The sequence below is a fragment of the Micromys minutus genome (assembly GCF_963924665.1).
Source record: "Micromys minutus genome assembly, chromosome: 23".
In the NCBI taxonomy this organism is placed as follows: domain Eukaryota; kingdom Metazoa; phylum Chordata; class Mammalia; order Rodentia; family Muridae; genus Micromys; species Micromys minutus.
The window spans coordinates 33966480-33989021 of NC_137958.1; the positions used below are offsets into that span (position 1 = coordinate 33966480).

Here is a 22542-nt window from a genome sequence, read left to right on the forward strand (position 1 = left end):
GTTTGATAGTATGCATTGAGATCTTACTAGTTACCATAAACATAAAGTACATATAAAACAAAACATAGCATAGATCCAAAAGCCTGAAAGCATCAATTTTTGATGACATTCTAGAGGCAAAAGAAGCCCTCATAGTCATTATAACTCCATGCAGCTACTCAGGAGCAATTTGCCAACGTTGACTTAATATAAAGATGCAGGTTTTAAGTAAATCTTAGAAGAGCTGTTGTTAAAGTTCCAAAAACCCATTTTTAATGTGTTAAAAAAAAAGAATTCTGTCTAACCTTGATACAAAAGGTGGAATTTTCCATATATTATACAGATTAACATTTAATCATGAAACTCTTGCATCATTCTTTCTGATATTTCCAATAAGTAAGATCCTCTAGTAATATGATACATGACATCACCATTTAAAAAATGCATGAAGAAGCTCTTAATCAATCAGAAATTTTATATCATTCTTTTATTGAGCTTAAAATTCTATCCACTTTCATCCAAAGAATTCTATTCTCTATCTTGAGAGTCAGTTACTGACTCCTATTGTAGTATGTTCTGTGGTGAGCTAATAGAATATTTTGGTGTGGGTAACTTATAAAGAACAGAAGAAACTTATAAAGAAAATTACTTCTTACTGTTCTGAGAAGCCAGGAAGTCTGATCTCAAAAAGCTTATACCCAAAGAGAGCATTCTTGGTGGTGCCACTGTGTTGCAAAAGCAGGACAAGAAAGTGCAGGAAAAAGCCTGCTACTGAGGGCCATCTCATGTTTGTAGCAGACTGATGGCAATCACTCCCAACATGGTGGTATTAAATCCACTCTGCGTTCATGACTCATCTCTTAAGGACACCACCTTTTAAATACTTTGCAATGGCATTTATATTTTCCATAGTACCTGATGGGCATATATACCACAGGAACTTTCATATTTATTAGCAACAAAAGTTAATGTAAGAATCTTCTCAAACATTACATTTGCCATGACCCTAGGGTCCAGTGTTTAAAAAAAAAAAAAAAACTTTTAATTCACATATTGATTGTTAGTAGTCTATAATTATTCAAAGCAATGTGAATACTTTCTAATCCTGGTGAAGAATAAACATGAAAAGGGCTATTTTTTAAAAGCATCTTCTATGACGATGTGAGAACAGTGATTTTTTTTTTTCTCCTGAGTTCTGTATCTGTGGCTGATTCCTAGCATGATGTCAGTGAGTGGAGAGGCTTACCGAGTATTTTACCCAGCGTAGGTACATTATATGTAGCAGAATCTCCAGCAGTCCATTTAAGCTCACCTAAATAGTTTAAAGTAGATTAAATATTTTTAAAATGTAAACTTACAATGAAATTTGCCAGAAGACAAAAGTTAATTCTTTTATTATATTAGTGTGACCAAAAAGTATAAAGGCCATTATATATCCCTGTTACCTGAGCACAGAGCACTGCCATAGTAAAAGAGAACTGTCCCGGCTGATCTCCTTTCTTCTTGTCACTGCCTCTGCTGGGACCCTCTCATGTGAGTAAAGTCATACAACACATGGTGCTTGCCTTTTCCCCTTAGGCATGGTGTTTTCAGCTTGCCCATGTCCATCCTGTCGTTTTAGCTCTGTGTCACATTCTCTTCTATGGGTAGACTACCTTTTATTTCTCTGTTCTTCACTTCCTGAGCATCAGATCATTTCTACTCCATGCTCTTTGAATAATATTACTATGAACAGTTGTATGAAAATGTTTATTTTGATATCTGTTAAGAGTGAATTGCTGGATTTTGGGTAGCTCTGTAATTAACCACTTGAGAAACTGTCAGACTTGTTTTCCAAAGTGGCTGCACTGTTTATGTTTCTACCAGCCGTGTGGAGAGTACTAATTTCTCTACTTCCTGGCCAACAGTTGTTATCTGGTATTTTGAGTTTGACTCCGAGGTGTGAAGTCCTATCTTACTTTGGTCTTCATTTGCATCTCCTGATGACTAGAGATATATTTGCTTACTGTTTTGTTTTTCACATCTGCTTGGGAGAAATGTCTGTTCAGAGCTTCTCTTCATCCAGTAGGTTGTCTTTTTATTATTAAGAGTTTTAAAAATACACATGTGTGCATGGGAAATGCCTCAGTGGTTAAGAGCATTTGCTGCCTTTGTGAAGGACCATGGGCCCCAGGCACATACATGGTGCATAGATATGCATGCACACAAACAGTCCCCCACACAACATACAACACTTTAAAATATGCAAATGCAATTCCTTTACCAAACGCATGGCTTGAGAACATATAATTTCTTCTGCATGCTGCCTTTCTACGTTCTTAATAGTGCCTTTATTGGCAGTTTATAATTTTAAGGGCATTTTCTTTAATATTATTAATTATTTTATATGTATGGTTGTTTTACTTGCATGTATGTCTAGACCATTTATGTGCCTGGTGCTGCCTAGAAGGCCAGAAGAGGGTCAGCTCCTCAGGAACTAGAGTTACAGACAGGTGTGAACTGCCACATGGGTGCTGGGAATTGAACCTGGGTCTTCTGGAAGAGCTCGCCAGCTGCCTGATGAAATGCTGTAATCAAGTCTTTTGTTGGTTTTGTTTATATTGGATGCCATAGCTAATGTCCATTGTGAAATTGGAGATCATGAAAATTTACTTCTTCCTTTTTTTTTTCTAATAGTTTTATAGTTTAGCTTTCATGGGACTTTGATTCATTTTGACCTAATATTTTTATATGATTGACACAGTGCACCAGTTTTATTTTCCTTAGGAATAAGAGGCTTTGCTAGTGTTAATGCTGAAAAACAAATCTTTCATACTACAGTATACTCCAGTGACAAAGCATGTGACTGTTGACACATGGGCTTACTTCCAGACTTTGAGTTTTATTCCATTGATTGGTATCCTCACCCTTATATTAAAGGACACTCTTCACAACTAGGATTTTGCAATCATACATCTCAATTTTGTTTTATTTTTCCATGATTTTCATGGTCTGTGACTATTTTGATACACAGTTTAGAATCTGCTGCAAGAAAACCACTGTCATTTTGAAAGGAATTGCATTAATTCTGAAGCTCAGTTTAAGGAGCTCCACTTGAACAACTTTACATTTTGATCCCTGAATGTGGGATGCTTTTCTATATGGTTAAGTCTTTAACTTCTTTTCAGAATCCTTTATTGTCTTCAGAATGTAAATTTTGTGCTTCTATGAAAGGGCTCCTAAATATTTGGAATTGATTTTGATGGCATTATGAATGCAATTTTATCTCACTTTCACTTCTGGGTGGTTCATGACAATGTGCAGGCATTTATTTATGTGCTACTTAACGACAGGAATGTGATCTGTAAGCTGCATCATTAAGTGCTGGGAAACATCAAGTGGACTCAGCAAGCTACTGATAGAAGGCACTACATACCTCAGCTGTACCGTGTAGCCTTTTGCTCAAAGGCTACAAATCTACCCAGTATGCTACTAGTGTTGAATAGTGTTAGTTAAAACACTTCAACATGTCTAGATATCAAAGGCACATCAAAACCATGGTATCAACATTTTTAAAGTATGTACCTGTGTGTGTGCACCCATGAGTGGAGAGTACAGAACTGGGAGTTTCTATTCAGTCACTGAGTGACTGAATAGTTGCCTAACTGTTCCTCCATTGGCTGTAGCTCTGTGCACCTTATGACAAATGAATTGCAGTAGTTTTCAGCCATGACAGTTAACCATAGCCTACTCTAACTTTTTACTCTACACACCTTTATTTTAGTGCTTTTGTAAGAACAGATTAAAATATACGCACTGTGTAGCTTTCTTAGTGACTGTTCTGTTGTTTTGAGGAGTCACCATTACCAGTTCAACTCTTGAAAAGGAAAGAACTTTAACTAGGGACTTGCTTCCAGTTCTGAAGGGTTGGTCCCTGATCCTCATGGTGGGAAGCAGGCAGGCAAGGCACTGGAGAGGCAACCAGGAGCTTTACAACCTGCTCTAGAAGCAGGAGAGAGAGGGGGAGGGAGGACCTCAGAGCCTGCTCCCACATCAGCAAGGTCACGCCCACTCCAACATGGCCCCACCTCCTACATTTTCTAAACCTGGATTCTGAACTAACATGCAAATAACAAAGCCACTGGGGGGTCATTCTCACTCAAAGCACCACATTAGCTATACAAATATTCCTCTAAGGTGTTTCATGTCTTCTCTGTAGTTTTCCAGTTTTAAATATCTTCACTTTTAAGCTTTTCGTTACAACCACCAGACAAGCACCACTGTTATTCTAGGTCTACACAGTGCAGGAGGGTGAGCCTTAACCCTCGATGTATCATGTCCCCTTCTGCTGCACGTCCTCAGAGACCAGTGCCAGAGCTGCCATTGCCTCCAGGAATATTAGTCTCTTCTGGACTTCTTCCTGAAGGGCCTCCCTAGTCCTTAGTGTGTGTGTGTGTGTGTGTGTGTGTGTGTGTGTGTTGTATTAATACTGGATATACAGATATTTGTGTCTGTGTACACATAGTCAGTGGGACTCAGGATGTGAGGTTTTCTGCTGCATCATTTTTCACTTTATTTCCTTGAGACAGGGTCTCTCACTGAACCTGAAGCTAGAGTCAGCAGGCCCCTGTGATCCCTCTGTCCCAACCTCTTTCCCTGTCACTCAGCCCTGTTCTTCCAGGCATGCATGAGCCACTCCTAGCTTTCTGTGTGTGCACTGGGGTGGACTGAAAGTGTCATTCTTGCACAGAAAGTGTTCTTTCCTTTAGAGTCTTCTCTCCAGAACCACAGCTGACTTTTAAATGAGTCTTGTGTCCTATAACCCTGCTAAATGTATTAGTGCATAGTGGGTGCAATTAACCTTTAATGGGTTCCTCATGATTTCTATTCAGAGAAATCCTATCATCCTTGTATAGTAAGAGTTTTACTACTTCCTACCCCGCTGTCCTGATGAACAGTGCTGAGCAGAAGAATCACTTCTCTTTCCCTGCCTTTAGAGGAAAGGTGTCTGGGCTTCCACCATTAGCCATGTGAGGTTGAGTTTTAGCATAGAAAGGTACAGGGGCCTGGGGAAGTTGCCCAGTGAGTAAAAGCACTTACTACATGGATGCAGGACCCAAGTTTAAATCCCCAGAAGCCATGGAAAGTTGGGTGTAATAGTCCAGTTCTGTGATCCGAGTGCCTCCACGGGAAGATGAGAGAGTTAGACACGGAAGATCTAGAGACATGCATGGGCCATAGTCTGGAGTATACACTGGCAACTAACATAAGCGAACCCCTGTCTCGGATAGAAAGGAAGAATGGCACCCGAGACTGTCTGAGGACTTCCATGTGTGCTCTGTGGCAAAGGTACAAATATATTGTGAGCCTGTATTTTCTGAGATAACCTTACAAGGTAATCATGAGGCTTTTGTTTAATTGATCTCCTGTACCACATTAATTTTCTCTGATGTAGTTGGCCCAGAAGTCATTGTTAAGAGGCAGTACAAAGCTCATACTATAAATTTAAAAAAATAAAAGAAGGAAAAGAAAAAAAGATCTTTTACATGTGCTATGGGTTTCAAAGAGAGGCAGCTTTTTGCTTCCTGGAATTAGAGGAACAATGCCAACTGAGGACATTTCACACAAATGAGGCTATTTTCTGTGTTTTTCCTCCTAAGTGGCTGATGATTCACTGAGAATTTAATGTTGTTTGGCTTACAATTCATTTTCACTTTTGCTATTTTATGATCCCAGCTATTTTTATATCTGTTAAGCAATCACAGAGATAGGTCTGGCTTGAACTGTATTACCTACCAAGTTTTGTTTGGATCTTAGTTGAAAGCAGTTAAATCGGAAGGACTTATACTTAGGGTTCTTGGAAGCATTCAGCCACGCTCCTCAAGCCTGAAAGGACCTCTTGCCTTTGTGCTGGTCTGAGCGTAGATAGTGGTGATGCACTTCCTCTTTCTCCACAGAGTCCACCCAGAAGCTTGCAACTCCACAGAGTCCCGGAAATGTCCTTATTCCCCTTTCTAGCCTCTGATGTCATCGCTTAGCATACATAGAATCATGTTCAGTGGGCACAGGGCTAGTGTTTGAACCAATTAAAGGGACAGTACCTTTAACTTCCTAAGAACAGATTGCAGCTCAAGTCCTAGCCATCTGGCACCTTCTTGCCCTTGTCCCACAAGTGCTGTGGGCTAGAAAATTTGGGCAGTGCCAGTTGCTGGACAATTAACCACAAAGAGCTTGCTTTAGGAAGATCATCTTCCTGAACAAAGAGCAGTGTGCTGTCACTTTAAGGTCTTAAATTTAACTGAATATATTTGGTGAAGGTAAAGCAGTTATTTTAAAAATACATTATTCAGGGATCACAGCGGTGCTTTCAGGGATTAAAATAGTCTAAACAGTATGTAATTTCAGGGTTCCTAAGATCTGCATAGAATTAGCATATCCAGCTGGATATAAAATGATACATAATACAACACCCATCACACACACACACACACACACACACACACAAAAGCAAAAACAAAGAAAAAAAACTGGTTTTCTCTGTGTTGTTTGTGCCTTCTTTGGTTGTGAGAAAAAGATAAAATATTTTATAGCTACTGTGAGGTCTTTAGAAACAAGTGCAGCAAGTTCAAAGGCTCAGTGTTTCCTTCATGGGTCAGATGAGGGAAGCCCCAGAGAATGGTGGGTAAGCACGGGGTTCACTGGGTGACTGTGTAGCTTCTTTGCACTTCATCCCCTGTCTGCTTCCACAGAGATTAAAATGGTACCTACCTACCACGTAACGATGTGAGATGCATCTAAGATCACTGGTAAGTGCATGCCAGTCTTTGGGAGCTAATTCCTGTAATGCTGGATAAGCCCACCTTACCATTTACCTAGAAGAAAGTTAGCAAAACTGGATTCAGTAACAGCTGGTATAATTTACTTCTTAATAGTGTGTGGGAGCTCTTTTTCTAAATCTCTGTATCTCCAACTTCATGGGCAGAGTGAATTATTTAAGTGTCTTCAGAGAATTCCCATCATTGGCTCCCCAGCAAAGAGCGGGGGAGGGAGGGAGGAAAGCAGAATTCTTTATTTAATTCTGGATGTCGTTTTGGTACATTCATGACCACTTTTAGAAATTATAAGTGTACACTTTTGTGTCAATTTAGCAGTTGAAACTGTAGCAATTATTTCTAGAAGGCAGAAGGAAAATCTGTAGTCAGGAAGGTTCTGAAAGTGGCTGCCTACAAACTGGTGAAACCCCAAGCCTTTGAAAGCCATATTTGCTCATCAAACACCACGTGCACAAGGTGCTTCCTGCCATCCAGCCCCCAACCTCGTCTCCTGGCCCAGACATCATGGAAACAGGGCTAACCCGTGATGAGAAAGAACTGTGTGCATCCCTTTCCCAGCCACACTTCTAGTTCTGCCAGACAGCAGGTGGATTCTGTCCACACTGTGTCTAAGGAGTTTCTGACTCCAGCAGAGTGCCTGCCGGCCTGCCTCCATCCCTCCTTCCTTCCTTCCCTCCTCCCTTCCTCTTCCTTCCTTCTTCTTTCTTCAAGTATTTACTCTTTATTATTTTTAAATTGTGTCGTGTGTACAGATATTCACACATGAGTTCAGGTGCCCACTGAAGCCGTAGCCATCAGATCCCCCTGACAGGTCCATTCTAAGCCACCTGCCATGGCGTTGAGAATCAAGCTTTGTCGCCTAGAAGAGCAGTGTGCGCTTAGCTTTGTGTATATGCATCTTTCTTAATTCCCTTCTCTCTCCAAACTGTACCATTGCCCAGTGAAATTCTACTTTACCTCATGGCTATTAGTGGGACAAAACAAAAACCGTAACACAGCTCTCCGGATTCCCCGTATCATTTCTAGTGGATATGCCTGAAACAATGTGGAAGGATAATCATGAGTTATTTACACATTTATAGTTTCCTTTAGTGATCTGATAAGGGGTGTTTTCCTTTCAGAAGTCCCAAGTCACTTAGAGAAAGATTATTATGCTGTTAAAGCATTGTGGTTTTTGAAAGTATACAAAACTGTATGGCCTTTAAACTTTTTCTCGTATTGTGGAGGATATTGTGCCCGTTCTTAATTCATTGTTAACATTATGACAGCATTATTTTTATTGGGTGGACTTTCCTCTAAAGCAGGTAGTTACACCTTGCACGGCATAACAACACACAAAAGAACCCAGCACAGGGTGCCACTGGGGCCTGAAGGGTTAGGGATTATGAACTGCCTTACACACACTTGAATGGTTTCTCTTGTGCTTAGATTTTAATCTAAATTTAAATATTTAGTTGTAAAAATTCGAATCATGATTTTTAAGTCAAGCCAAGTATGCTTTAGAAAATTATGCAATAACTTTAGTGTACACAGGGCCATGCACCTGGCCTTCCTGTTCCCTGACCTCCCATTCTTATACATTCAGGCTCCTTTACTCATTGGCTCCTGAGAGCCCTGGTTGATTCCTAGCTTTCCATCTACTTGATTTTATGCTCTTACCTAAAAATAATTGTCCTATAAAATCCTAAAGGTGGTAAACATTTAAATCTCCATCAGCAGCTGAATGAAGTGTACTATATACAGTCTGTGGAATATTACTCAACCTTGAAAAGGCTCCAATACAAGTTAACAACATGTGTGAATGGATCTTGAAAACATTTTATTAAACACAAGCCACTCATATCTGCATAAGATTCCTATAATAAACTAATTCATAGGGAAAAAAGAAAAGTATTACTATGGGCACCAAGAAAGGAAGAATGAGGACTGGTTTCTAGAATGGGTATAAGGGGATGATGACAGTTCTAGCCACAGAAAGTGGTAAGGACTGTCCAGTGTGAAGGGACCTATGCCTGTCATTTTGACACCTCACTTAACTGTAGGTAAGCTGGGAAAGTTTATGCTGTGCATATTTTGCCACAGTAAGAAAGCAATGCTGACCTGGTTTCTCTGTGACATGAATGATAGCACACTCCTCTGGGTTCCAAGAGTATACTAAAGGAGCAACTCCGCCTCCTTCCATTCTGAATGGCTCCTTCATTCTCACACAGGGGTGGAAAAAACACAGCTGTATTTACTTTTCCAACCCCATCTTCTATTTTGAAATATAACCTGTTTGAAAATGAGAGCCAAGGTCAAATAACACAGCTTTCTGCTCACCTCTTCAGTTTGCCAAACATTGTTTTTCTAGTTTTAGGCTCGGTGCAGCCAGCGAGAGTAACACTATCACTCATGTGTTCAATGGTAGAATTGAATTTGCCTGCCTCAGGACATCTGTATGCAGAGTGGTACAAGATACTTGCTTTCACGTTTGTGCACATATGAAAATGCACAGTGTAAGCCAGCAACATGGCTCAGTACTTAGACGGACTTGATGCCGTACTGGAAGACACAGGTTTATTCCCTGGAGACCACATGATAGCAGGAAAGAAATGTCCCCCACAAACACTGTGACATGTGTGTGTGATCCTGTTCATTCATACAACACACACACACACACACACACACACACACACACACAAAATAAATGAACGAAAACTTTAAATGTGTGAGGACTAGTCAACACATCAAATTACAAAGAAAATGGGCTTTTTATTTCTAATTAATTGCCCTATTTGTTGAATATTTTCTTATTTTCTGAAATTAGACATGCAGAGTTAACTTAGTTACTCAGATTCTAGATTTATCTACAGGGTGAGCATGATATCCTCCTGATAATTACATCTGAATTCTGGATAAAAATGTGGCAATTTCCAGAACACATTTAAAATGAAATGTTTTCAAAGTAGTGGAAACAGTGGCAGCGTAAAGCTTCAGAATAAGTTAAAGCAACAGAGCATATTAACGCTGTCCTCAAACAGGCGCGGCATGAGCTAATGATGTTAGTTATTGTAAACAGTCACAACATCTGTGTCCTGAAAAATACTTCACCTAGCTTAAGAATTGCAGATGTTCTGGTTTCTGCCTGCACCTGGAGCTGACCCAGTGCCAGAGCTCTGTACCCAGACCCTGCTGGGAGAGAGCTGGTCCCCCAGTAGTGCTGACACACAGGCTTACAGGAGGGACAAGCTACTGTCAGAATCAGCAAGACCAGCTAACACCAGAGATAAGCAGATGGCGAGAGGCAAGTCCAAGAACCTAAGCAACAGAAACCAAGGCCACTTGGCATCATCAGAACCCAGTTCCTATACCATAGCAAGTCTTGGATACCCCAACACACCAGAGAAGCAAGATTCTGATTTAAAATCATAACTCATGATGATGTTAGAGGACTTTAAGAAGGTCATAAATAAATACAGGATTTGTGTATTTAAGTATTCCCTTGAAGAAATACAAGACAACACAGGTGAGCAGGTAGAAGCCCTTAAAGTGGAAACACAAAAATCCCTTAGAGAATTATAGGAAAACACAACCAAACAGGTGAAGAAATTGAACAAAACCATCTAGGATCGAAAAATGGACATCGAAACAACAAAGAAAACACAAAGGGAGAAAACCCTGGAGATAGAAAACCTAAGAAAGACATCAGGAGTCAGACAAGCAAGCATCACCAACAGAATACAAGAGATAGAAGAAAGAATCTCAGGGGCAGAAGATATCATAAAAATCTTTGACACAAGAGTCAAAGAAAATGCAAGATGCAAAAAGGGCCAACTTAAAGGGCCAGTAGATTCTCTTCAACAAAATTATAGAAGAAAATTTCCCTAACCTAATAAAAGAGATGCCCATAAACATACAAGAAACCTACAGAACTCCAAACAGATTAGACCAGAAAGGAAATTCCTCCTGTCGCATAATGGTCAAAACAGCGAATGCACAAAACAAAGAAAAAAATATTAAAGGCAGTAGGAAAAAAGGTCAAGTAAACTATAAAGGCAGATCTATCAGACTCATACCTGACTTCTCACCAGAGACTATGAGAGCTAGAAGATCCTAGGCGAATCTCATACAGATCCTAAGAGAACACACATGCCAGCCCAGGCTACTATATCCAGCAAAACTCTCAATTAATAGAGATGGAGAAACCAAGATATTCCATGACAAAACCAAATTTACATAATATCTTTCCACAAATACAGCCATACAAAGGATAATAGATGGAAAACTCCAACACAGGGAAAGAAACTACAGCCTAGAAAAAGCAAGAAAATAATCATTCAACTAACCCAAAAGAAGACAGCCACGCAAACATAATTCTACCTCTAACCACAAAAATAACAGGAAACATCAATCACTTTTTCTTAATACCTGTTAACATCAATGGACTCAATCTCCCAATAAAAAGACATAGACTAACAGACTAGATGCTTAAACAGGACCCACCATTTTGCTGCATAGAGGAAACGCACCTCAGTGACAAAGACAGACACTACCTCAAGAGTAGAAGTCTGGGAAACGATTTTCCAAGCAAATGGTCCCAAGAAACAAGCTGGAGTAGCCATTCTAATATTGAACAAAATTGACTTTCAACCAAAAGTTATCAAAAAAGAAAAAACACTTCATTCCTGTCAAAGGGAAAATCTACCAAGATGAAATCTCAATTCTTAATATCTATGCTCTAAATGAAAGGACACCTACATTACATTTATTTTTTTGTATTTCTAACTATATTTATTTGTTTTCAACCAACATATATAAATTGTATCCATTTAATATATAAATCTAAAATTGTATAACATACCTATTTTCTTATGATCTTTAAAAGTTGAAAGTATCAAAAAAGAAAGCATCTACTTATTTTTTAGTTTATTGTATATGTAGGCTGTTAAAGTATTTTATAATTTTACAACATGGAAACCATTTGTTGATTGAGATATATATATTCAGTATGCAAAGAAAATATACACGATCATCTTTCATTATTGTCCTTTGAAATTATCCGGAAAAAAAATGTGAACCTGTTGCATTGCAAACTGAAGATGTTAAAGAGATATTCACAATAAATGGGGCTGTAAAAATAGGAAGTCAAATCTAGTGTGACTAATATGGGATATCAAATTCTTCAGACCTGCCGTACACATAATAAGCTTGAAGAATGTCTGCATAAAAGCCTGAACTGCTTAGTCGCCTTGACTGTGTTCAGATATTCTAATTCTCAACCCAGGGCTACATGTTAGCTTTATAGATTTAAGCCAGTATAAAATGCCTAGTCTAACTACTAATGTGAACTCTTATTTCCATAGTTGCAAGGTCTGTATTTTTGGACTTTCACTGTCCACCAAGTTGGCATTTATGCATAAAGAACTAGCTAAAGACACATCCTTAAATAAAATACATACACACCCCAGACAAAGTAACCTCTGAAGTTATTTTCTGATTGGCCTTTATTCAAAGGCTTTGATTAGGTTAATGGTGTCAGACTCATTTAAAAGAAGGGAAGGAAGGAAAGGAGGAAAGACTAGTTTGTTTGTAAACATCACCAACAAAACATGTGTATGAAATTCTGCAGGACTATACAAAATATTGGAAAAGTGTTAAGTCTGGGAAACCTGTGGGTTGTGAAATGGCCTGGGAGAGTCCAATAGGAGTGTACCTGAAAAAAGGGATGCAAATGTGTGGACCAAGAGGTCAGCAGGAGTCTGACTGAAGACTGGTGTGCATGCCCAAGAGTCTGAAGTTCGGCTTTTGAGAGTGGAAGAGTGGGAATTGGTGTCAGAGATTTCATCCAGAGAGCGCCCTGAGGGTATGATGAAGGAAAGAGCAGACCTGCAACTCTTGAGAACACTGTCTCTTCAGAACTCACACAGGAGGAACTGTAAAGCAGAGGGCGAAGCTGTGAAAAACAGCAGACAAGCCCAACACTCGCTCCTCAGAAAGGAGCCTGGAGCCCTAAGCTGCACACAGGTCAGGGGCAATTAGCACTTGTGCACACCTGGGCGGTTGTTAGTGCAATCCGGTGAGAAGCAGACTGGCAGGCAGGGATTTCGGGGAGTTCCAGTGAATGACTGACAGCCATGTCAGCAACTGTCCCTTCTCACATAAAACATAAAGAGCACGGTGGTGAAGTAGGTGACCCCCCACTGTGAGGATCGGTTTGATAAATGTCTAATCTGCCACCTGATGGGCAGAGCTGTGTCTCAGGAATGCTGGGACACTGAGTCCAAGGGCAAAACCCGATCTGCTTCTGGGCATGGCGGAAGGAGGAATTATCCTCTCCTCTGATAGTCCCCTTTTCATCTCAGGAATAGACGCCTCCTCCAGCTGCCCAGGAGTGAGCAGGTTGTCTAGGGCCAGGAAAGAGGAAGGTGGCATACACACATGCTGTAATAATGACAGGGAGGCCTGCTGGGGAAATGAGAGATGTCCTCAGGCCAGACATCATTACTGTTTATGAAGTAATTTTAAAGCCGCTTTTAAAAAAAGAAATGGTTGGCTCAGCTTTTTGTGCTCTGAAAAGTGGCATCCAACATGGACCATGCTCAGAGCCTGCCTCACTCCTTTTCTGAAAAACTCCCCTTCTCTACCCAGTTCATCCCCACTGGGGCTGGCTGGTGTGGGTGGGTGTTCAGCTTCAGTCGGCTACTTTTCCAGTGCGTGGAACACATTACAGAATCCAGCAGCCTGCTTAGCTCCCCCACCCCTTCTCTTCTGGTGCATGGTCAGCTGGAGTGCAGTGAAAAGGAAAGCAGGTTGTTGATGTTGTTTTTGGTGGTGGTGGTGTTTTGGCTGGGGTACTGAGAAAAGAAAGGCTGGTGGGTCTTGTTCCTTTTCTCCCTCCTCCTTCTCCTCCTCCTCTTCTTCCTTATTCTGTTTCAAGAAAGATGGGACAAGCAGGAAGCACAAGTAGGTGGAAGTGGTAAAGGAAAAAGACAGAAAAGGGAACAAATACTGAAAAAAGTCATCAGAATATGAACTAAAATGATGTCAGAGACCAAGAATAGGACAGAGATCAGAGGTCAGCATCTCTAACCTCTGGTCCTAGAATGAAGAATCCCATCTTCATTTGCAGCTGAAACCAACTGCCTGAGCTGGAGTCTCTGGCCCCAGGGAGAGGCTCAAACCTCCTTTCTGTGTGTGGATTGTTCTCTCCCACCTAATGTTTTCCTTTTTGTCACCTAACCCCTCAATTAAAACCAAGTCTGGGCTGGAGGTGAAGCTCTGTGGCAGAGCACGTGCTTCCAAGGTTGGGGCTCTGGATTCTATATCTAATACCAAAAACTAAGAGTCAACTCCATGCCAATAGCACAGGAGAAACAAAGAGGCGTGAGTTTGGTTCCTTTTAAAATGTTTGAGGACTTATATCAGGTGCTATTCTGCTCATCACAAACACGAGAAAAATAGAAAGCAGCCTCTGGTTTAGCAATCTATTTTTTTTCCCAAGGGAAAGAGCTGTTGCTTGGGGGCTTCCATAGTTGAAAGGGGCAGAGTTCAGTCCATGCACTTTTCTTAGCAACTAACTTTAAAATGAAGAGGAGGCGCAGCAGTAGCCTGAACACCCTTCCCTTCTCTGTGCTGTATCTTGTGTGACCTTCTGACCTCTCTCCTCCTGCTTCTCACTCAGATTTGCCCCTGTACCTCACCCCACAGTCAAGAAGCTGATGTAATGAAAGCAGATGCCAGATGAAGCCAGAATAGAATGGATGGCTATCTGGGGAGATAAAATGACAGTGTTACTTGTTCAAGCCATTGTTCAGAGAAGCGAGTCCTTTATTTATAGACATTATAGTTTAAAGGCATGGAAGGCCAGAGCTTGATAGTACCTTTTCTCTGTGTGACTTGCTTTCTAATACTATGCCTGACATGGCTATCTGTTTTGTTTCATACCTAGTTGTATATTGTGTCAGTAGGTTCTCTTGCTCCTTTTGATGAGGTTGATTTCTTAATTGCACTGCATCAATATTTTGCTCTTTCAGGACTCTTTAGTCTCCATCAAAAGCATGAGTTGCAGAAAAGGGCAAGCAGCTTAAAAGTATTGGCTTTGTACTAATCAGCATCCATACATACTTTGCTTGAGGATGAGAAAGATGATGGGTGTCAGTAAGTTTGCAAAGCAGGTACCTCCCTGTAGGTTCCATATGGTGACTGGGCTTTTGATCTGGGAGAAATGTAGAGGCCATTCAGATCCTGAAGCTCCTTGCTTCCAAACAGCCAGGGGAGACGTTCACAGGAGTACAGCTCTAGGGAACTGGCTGTGTGTCTCTATTCTTGGAGGGTTTTGTTTTGTTTTGTTTTGTTTCTTCCTTAACCTCTTTGAAGCCTCTTCAAATGGAAGTCATGAATTGATTGTTATGGCTCTCCTTTCTGAAGGAATTCAGAGCGAATCTAGCCAGCCAGTTTTTAACAGGTTACCTGATGGCCAAGAAGTTGTTTTTACAGAACTACAGAACGGAGAGAAAACAGCTCGTTGTGAGTTTGGTTGTTGGTGATACAGATAAGGACATTAATTTTCCCTGTGAGGTTAAACACAAAGCTTGGCACGCTGCGCTCATCTGTAACAACAGGAGAGGAAACTCGGCTTTGGAAAAGAAGTTTCAGAGCTAGATGAAGGAAGTCGGAGCCTGGAACCCTGATCCAGCGCCATTTCCGTGAGCAGTAGTCACAAAGCAGGGAGTCTGCCATCTGAACATCGTGTTTGAAATGGTTTTCTGCGATTTGGCTATTAACCAAAAGGCTAATTGATTCTTTTCTTTTGCCCCATTGTAGTTAACATACTAATTCTCCCAGTAAAGATCCATTTCATTATGCAAATGCAAAGAAAAATCACAAGACTCGTGTCTGAGTGAGGGTTGCTTTCTGCAGAGACCCGGTGCACCTGTTCCTGCCCTCAGCCCCACCTCCAGGAGCTGCCAAGCTAGTGATTCAGTGCTGTGGTTTAGCTGGGCTGGGGCCCTTGAATTTTGACTCAAGATTTTCTTTGCAACTTACTCTTGTTTTGCCATATAATTCCACCCCTTCTAGCTCTCAGCATGCCAACAGCAGCTGCATCATGGCACTTACCCTGCTGCCAAGAGGGCAGGCAGCCTCCCTGGAGACTGTAACGTCGCGCTAAGCCAACTGTTAAGAGATAGAAGCTGGAGTCGTACATCCAGCACAGCTGAAATTTAGATCATTCTAGGAAGCATTTGGTAGATTACTGTTAGTGGTATTTTCTTAACTAAATAAAACTTTGAAAATGTTAGACTTGTGCGGAGACAAAAGGAATACTGTGGCCCAGAATTCCCACATGCCTTCCTGTCTGCCTCAGCCATCATCATCCTGGGCGTCTTTCGATGTCCCTGGGTTTTCCCATGGCTTATCCAGACTGCTAGCAGCCTTACTCCCATGGGGTAAATTTATCTTCCATCACAGTAGCTTTTCCATCTCTTTTCATTCTCTCTGCAGGATGTTTCTCCATCCTTTCTTCCAAACAAAAAAAGACATTAGAATCTTTTTCCTTCTTGGTTAAGCTAATGCATGCTGTTTCGTAATTGCTGTCTTTTGCAATATCATCTCAGACTGTCACAACTCAATTGACCTGGTGTGTTAGAGCACAAGATGAAATCTGTAGGTTCATAGGACAGGGCATTAAGAGACCACTGGTTTGCTTCTCCACTCTAGACAGTCTCTATGTACTGAGACATCTTAATTAAATGTCCTGTCTCATTGTCTTCTTACCTTTCACATAGCGTACACCCTGCAGCTCCATTACGTAATCTCACTGAGTGTACACTTTTAGGGCAGCTTAGGTAGAGCCTAGCACCCAGGGTGTGCTTAGTACACGAGAGCTGCTGTCTACATCATCACCACCATTACCAATCATATTGTTTTCTATCACTCTATACAGTCTGGAGGGCTGAGGCCCAGAAGGCTGCCTTATCAGAATGCAATGCCATGTAGTCAGAGTCCTTATAGTACTAGATGTGGTCTGGTATGTTCATGCCCTCTAGGAAACTGTTTTAACAAGACAAGAATGATTTTTAAAGGAAATACAAGAGGATCGGTAAATGCACAGACAGGGGACTAAATACTGCTGCTGGAGCGTTAAGTTTCAAAGTTCTTGTCTATAGAGGGGAAGGTGGTAATGGGTAAAATACCACCTCCTTAGTGGAAAAGTTGGTAGTTCAATAATAAATAATTGTGTTCTGTGCAAAAGCACAAGAGAGGTTGGCCAGGTATGGTGGCTTATGTCTTTAATGCCAGGACTTAGGAGACAGAGGCAGGTGGATCTCTATGAGTTGGGGGACAGCCTGATTTACATAGTAAGTTCCAGGAAGCCAGGGCTATGTAGAGAGACCCAGTCTAAAAACAAGAAGGAAGAAAGGAAGGAAGGAAGAAAAGAAGGAAGGGAGGGAGGGAGGGAGGAGAGGAAGGAAGGAAAGAAGAAAGGGAGGGAGGAGGGAGGGAAGGAAGGAAGGAAGGAAGGAAGGAAGGAAGGAAGGAAGGAAGGAAGGAAGGGACAGAAGTTAGAGTATAAGATGAGCTACTGGGAAGGATTTGCTACTGAGACTGAGAAACAAAGAAACAGAAAATAGAAGAGGAAAGGGCCTGCATTTGATCTGACAACCATGCTAAAGAAACAGAAGTTAGATAGCCCATTTGCTTATTGTTTTAGGTTTTTCTACTACCACAGTCTAATCTAGAAATTGTGTTCACGATCACTTTGTCATCTTGATTTCAATAACCTAAGCCCTGGCACACATGTCATCTTCAGGGTTTTATGGTGCACATAGATACTAGTTCCTTTGCGTTTTTTCTATACTAGCCATCACATGGTGAGGGCATTTCCATGTCTGGCATAGCTGTTGTTCTTAAGTGCTTTCTGTCCAGGTGGCTGGTCTGAGAATACTGAGCATTGTGAAGACAAATTAGAGTTGGGGAGGTCAGGGCCCGTGCCATGTGCCTGTGTCTCTATAATAAGCTTTCTCATAATAGGAGGCGCTACTATTGGTTTTCATTGCAAACCTCAGAAAGTTTTTTCATGTTATTCACCCATTCGATAAAATTGTTATGAGCATTAGATAAAGTTATGTTTATGGGGTCAGGTTTATGAGTAAGCAGCACATAGAAAGTAATGATTTAAAATTAAAATTCTCATGAAATTGTAAGGCTGCTATTGATAGCCATGTCTTGGAAGCTTTGCTGATTCCAAGTCATTCCCTAGATTAGTGTTTCTTGAGGGCCCTTATCTAAACTGCTGTGCACACCTTGGGAAGAGAATATTTCCTTTTCTACTGGCCTTCCATGGTTTTTTCTATAAAATTCTTTTCCTCTCCTTATCTTTGCTGTGTCTCCCAATTTAAAATGAAAACAAAAGGGAGAGCATCATTGGCACCAAGTGCCTTTCCAAAACCACCTCACTCGGCCCATTGACGCCATATTCTCCTCGACTTTGTCCAGCAGGTCTCACTGACTGAAGACTAAAGCCACACTCAGAACTCCATGTGATGTCTTTCCCGTACCTCCAGCCTCTACCACCAACTTTCAGTGCTGCTGCCCAGACCTGCTCCCAGCACTCTTCTGGCTCATATGTGGTTGGCTCCATCTTTTCATTGCTAGGCCAAGAACCTTAGACTGACTCTTGACAACCTTTGTCTGTACAGCAGCTCCATTTCATTAGTAAATTCTGTTGAATTTGCACCCAGACTCTATCCAGAATTGAATCGTGTAATCTCACTGTTGTTGTCCAAACCTTAGAGAACATGACAGTCTCTCAGTTCCCAGCCATCTTCTTGTTTAGTGAACACGACAATCCCCAACCTTCTTCTTACTGTACAGGTTACCCCTGCTCCTACCCAATGTCCACTGTCAAATAGCAACCAGAGACTTCTGAGACACCTGTTAGTGTGCATGCTCTGCACCAATATGGTCTTCAACATGTTTTCAGGCAACATGCAACAAGATAGACGCATCATATGCTCACAATGTTGACTGAACGAAGCCAGAGCATCCATCCTGGGTGATGGCATTTACTGAAAATTAAAGCACAGATCAAACCATTCCATACTATTAAAAGTCAGGATGGTGACTGAGGGAAGAGAAGATTACAACTAGACAGGAATCCTGTGTGTGCTGTACCTTTCATAGGCCTGGCTACACTTGTCCATTCCATTGTAAGAATTTAGCAATTGCTACAGTGACAACTAATTTACCCTCTCCTGTATATGCTGCATACTTCAGTAAAAGGTCTGACAGAAATGCTCTTTCTCTTATATAAAATGTTCTTAGACAAAGAATCTGTCAGCATTGACACCATTAGATCTAAGTTGTCTCTGCTTTCATTCATGCAATGAACCTTTTCGAGCACTAGGTTGTGATGAAGGCGTTTGGGATATCAGCGAGCACGAGAGATAAAACCTACTTCTGGAGATGATAATTAGATGAGTCACAAGCATATGGCAAGACCGTAAGGGCTAAAGACAGAAGCAGAAGTGGGAGACGGGGCGGAGCAGAGGCAAGAGGGCAGCGTACAACTTAAGTAGGAGGAAGAGGGGCCTCTCTTAGAAGATGACGGACGGGCCAATAGCGAAGACAGGCTAGTAACTCAATGAAGATCTGATAGAAAAGCCTCCTGGGCAGAAGGAACAGAAGCAATGCACTCTGGGAAGAAACAGCCTGGGAGTGAGTAGCAGGAGCCAGGACATAGTAGAATTGGAGAAGTGTTGGCCAGGGTAGGCTAGCTATGGATAGTCAAGGCCTGTTCAAGAGAGAACTGATTGGTCTCATTCTGCATGAAGCTAAAGAATAAAAAAATACTTTGTTCTCTGGGATTATTTACAGTACATTTTAGCCACTTGCAGTAGCAAGCTGTTCATTTCATTGCTACACAGACTGATTTCCTATCCACTCTGCCATTAATGGGTATTTAGACAGACAGGGTGCTCTGAACATCCTAGTCAGTTCTTGCCTTTTGCTAAACTAATAAGGACAAGATATGCCAATCTGAAAGAAATGTAAAGACCAAGGTACATGGGTATTATTTGAAACTTTCTGCAGCACCACGCTGGGTCCAGCCCGTACTTGTGGTGCACACTAAATTAAACCTCACATGTGGCACACAAATCTGTGCATTGTACCAGAGGTGGGCTGCAGGAACACAGATCACTTGGCTTGAAGGTTCTAGCATCTGCTTGAAGGTAAAATACATAGAGAGTAGCAACTAGTAGGAACTCCCATCAGAACACCTAATAATATCTTGGACAGTTTGCCTTGTAGGTATTCCAAAGTAGACAGGGCTGATGAAACAAGCCTGAAAGCATCCGTGGGATTTGTGAAAACAGTGACAGGCTCTGGGGACACCTCAAGCTTGAGGAAACTACAGGAAGCTTTGGGTGGCCACTCAGAGCAAGAGCAGACTATAGAATTTTTAAATCTTGTAGAGATTTAGATGGATGTATCTCTCAAATGGGTTCAAATCTGGCAGTTTTTTAAATATTATACATCTCCCAGGCTTTTTAAGGTATCGATGCCATATTTACCATTTCTAAACCTCACAGTTCATATGTTCTAAACGTTTTACTGTACATGTATTTTTAGACCGGCAAAGAAGACACATCCAGCATGACTGTCTCGGGCCCTGAGGCAGGCAGTCAGGCAGGCCAGACTCTAGAGAACAACTCGCTGACAGCTGAGCTCCTAAGCGATGTGCCCTTCACCTTGGCCCCTCATGTGCTGGCAGCGCAGGGCACCATCAGCGACCTTCCTGACCACCTGCTCTCATATGATGTCGGCGACAACTTGTCCCGATTCTGGTATGATTTCACTCTTGAAAATTCAGTCCTCTGTGATTTGTAGACTTTGTGTCCATACAAACCCTAGCAGCTTTAAAGGAAATGAGTCTGCCTGTTTTATTGAGCCTGGTTGATGTTCTTTATCATTTCATTTGGTGAAGGCCTTGAGGCAAGCAAGGATCATAAAATAAATAAAATAGCATCATGTCCATAGTTGTATCTTCAGAATCAAGTGAATTTATATAAAAATTGAAGTCATCAATTTAATGAATGGAACTGACTTCAGGAAAAAAAAAAAATAGAAAAAACTACAGATTCAGGCCACTCATATCCCCGTGTGATGGATCTCGATTGTTGAGATTGTATGAGAGGCGCAGGATGTTTTTCTCGTCTCTGAAGACACAGCCGTGAAGAGAAACAAGGCTTTCCTCAGTTACCAAAGCTCAGCAGCCTGAGCCTAAAGCGGCTTGCCATGTTATGCAGTTACTGCCACGGTGTTTATGGATGAGGTCAAACAAACCAGAAGGGAAATTTGAAGCCTTCTCCGAAACACCAGCGATTCTTTGCTGATTCAAGACTAAAGGGGATGCTTTGGTTTTCTTAGACCCATGTGGCCCTCTCCACCCTCCTGAAGGATTGTTCTGTTCCTTCTTTGTTCCCATCCCTTCGGGGTGTGGTTGAACCAGTTTCTAGAGAACTGTCCCCATTTCTCAGCTGGGTCGTCTTCCTTGTCACGTATGTCCCCAGTTTAGGAGATCTGCGTCTGCCTTCATCTCGTCGGCTTCTTAATGAAGCAGCTCGTGGTGGTACAGATCATAGCTCATAAGCCCTGGTTACAAATATGTTGGCCACAGTACAGGCAGCAGGGTTTCACTGTTAAACACACTCAGTTTAACTACGTTCCAATTAGGCTGACACCCAGATATGACAAAAATACCCATTGCTTATTCCAAGTAAAACGGAGCAGGACTGCCATTGGTCAATAAACTACAAAGAGTCGGTAAATAGTAACATGGCCATTGCTTGGCCATGAAAAAGTTAAGTCATTTCTTTTGATTAGCTATAATTTATTAATTCTGTGCCAAAGTTTTCTAAGTATATTTTTTCACAAAGAGAGTATCAGGAAAACTAAACACTGTGCAGAAAAGTACAGAAATTTTTCTAATGTTAATGTGCTCTGCATGTCTGTTTAATAAATGTGGTGTGCCCTTGAGAAAGAGTACTATTATGTAAAGTTAAAGGGACATTTTTACTGACAAAGTGTATTTTATTTATAATTATAATTAACATTTCGTGTGTATTAATGATTTAATTAGGTCTTTACATAGTTTGCACAAAATATCTATGTAGGAAATATGCCTTATTATTGACATAAATGTGAACATTTTATAGCATTTCTGTGATGGTACATCCTTTTTAATTATCCATGTTAATGTATTTTAAAAATTGAATGTAAAAAGGTTGCTCTTTTGTCTACGACATGTGAAAATTTATGTAATTATACATTTCATTTATATTTATGTCTATGATTTATAAATGTGCTCATAAATACTGTTTGTCTAAAATTGCTATATTTAAAGAATGTGCATTGAAATAAATGTTTTGATTGTTTTCAGATCCACAAAATGGCTTTCACTGCATTGGTAATATCTTAATACAAGTTATAGACTTCATAGATGGCAGAGTTAAGACGTTGTGAGGAGCAACTAGTTATTCCATTACATAAGTCATGTAGCTGTTTGAAAACTGAAACAAAGATTACTGCACAAGAGAAAACTGAGGCCTAGAAAGGTAATGGCTTAAAGCACCTAGTTAGTAAAGTGCACACTCAAAACGTAGCACCTTCCAGGTGTGAGCTGAACATGCTGACACGAGTGAACACTCCGTACTAGACGGAGAAAAGCTCACGAACCTTAGGCGAATGAGGAAGACTGGGAGCAAGTAAG

The 22542-nt window shown here is 41.0% G+C and overlaps 1 protein-coding gene across 1 annotated transcript in view; it reads left to right on the forward strand.

The window, feature by feature from the left end:
- UMAD1 (UBAP1-MVB12-associated (UMA) domain containing 1) overlaps positions 1-22131 on the forward strand; it is a 141712-nt gene extending 119581 nt beyond the window's left edge. Inside the window, exon 4 of the mRNA XM_080936420.1 lies at positions 20403-22131. Coding sequence (XP_080792546.1) covers positions 20403-20660 — 258 coding nt within the window. The 3' untranslated portion in view covers positions 20661-22131. The remainder of the gene's footprint in view (positions 1-20402) is intronic.
- Positions 22132-22542: the final 411 nt, after the last annotated feature.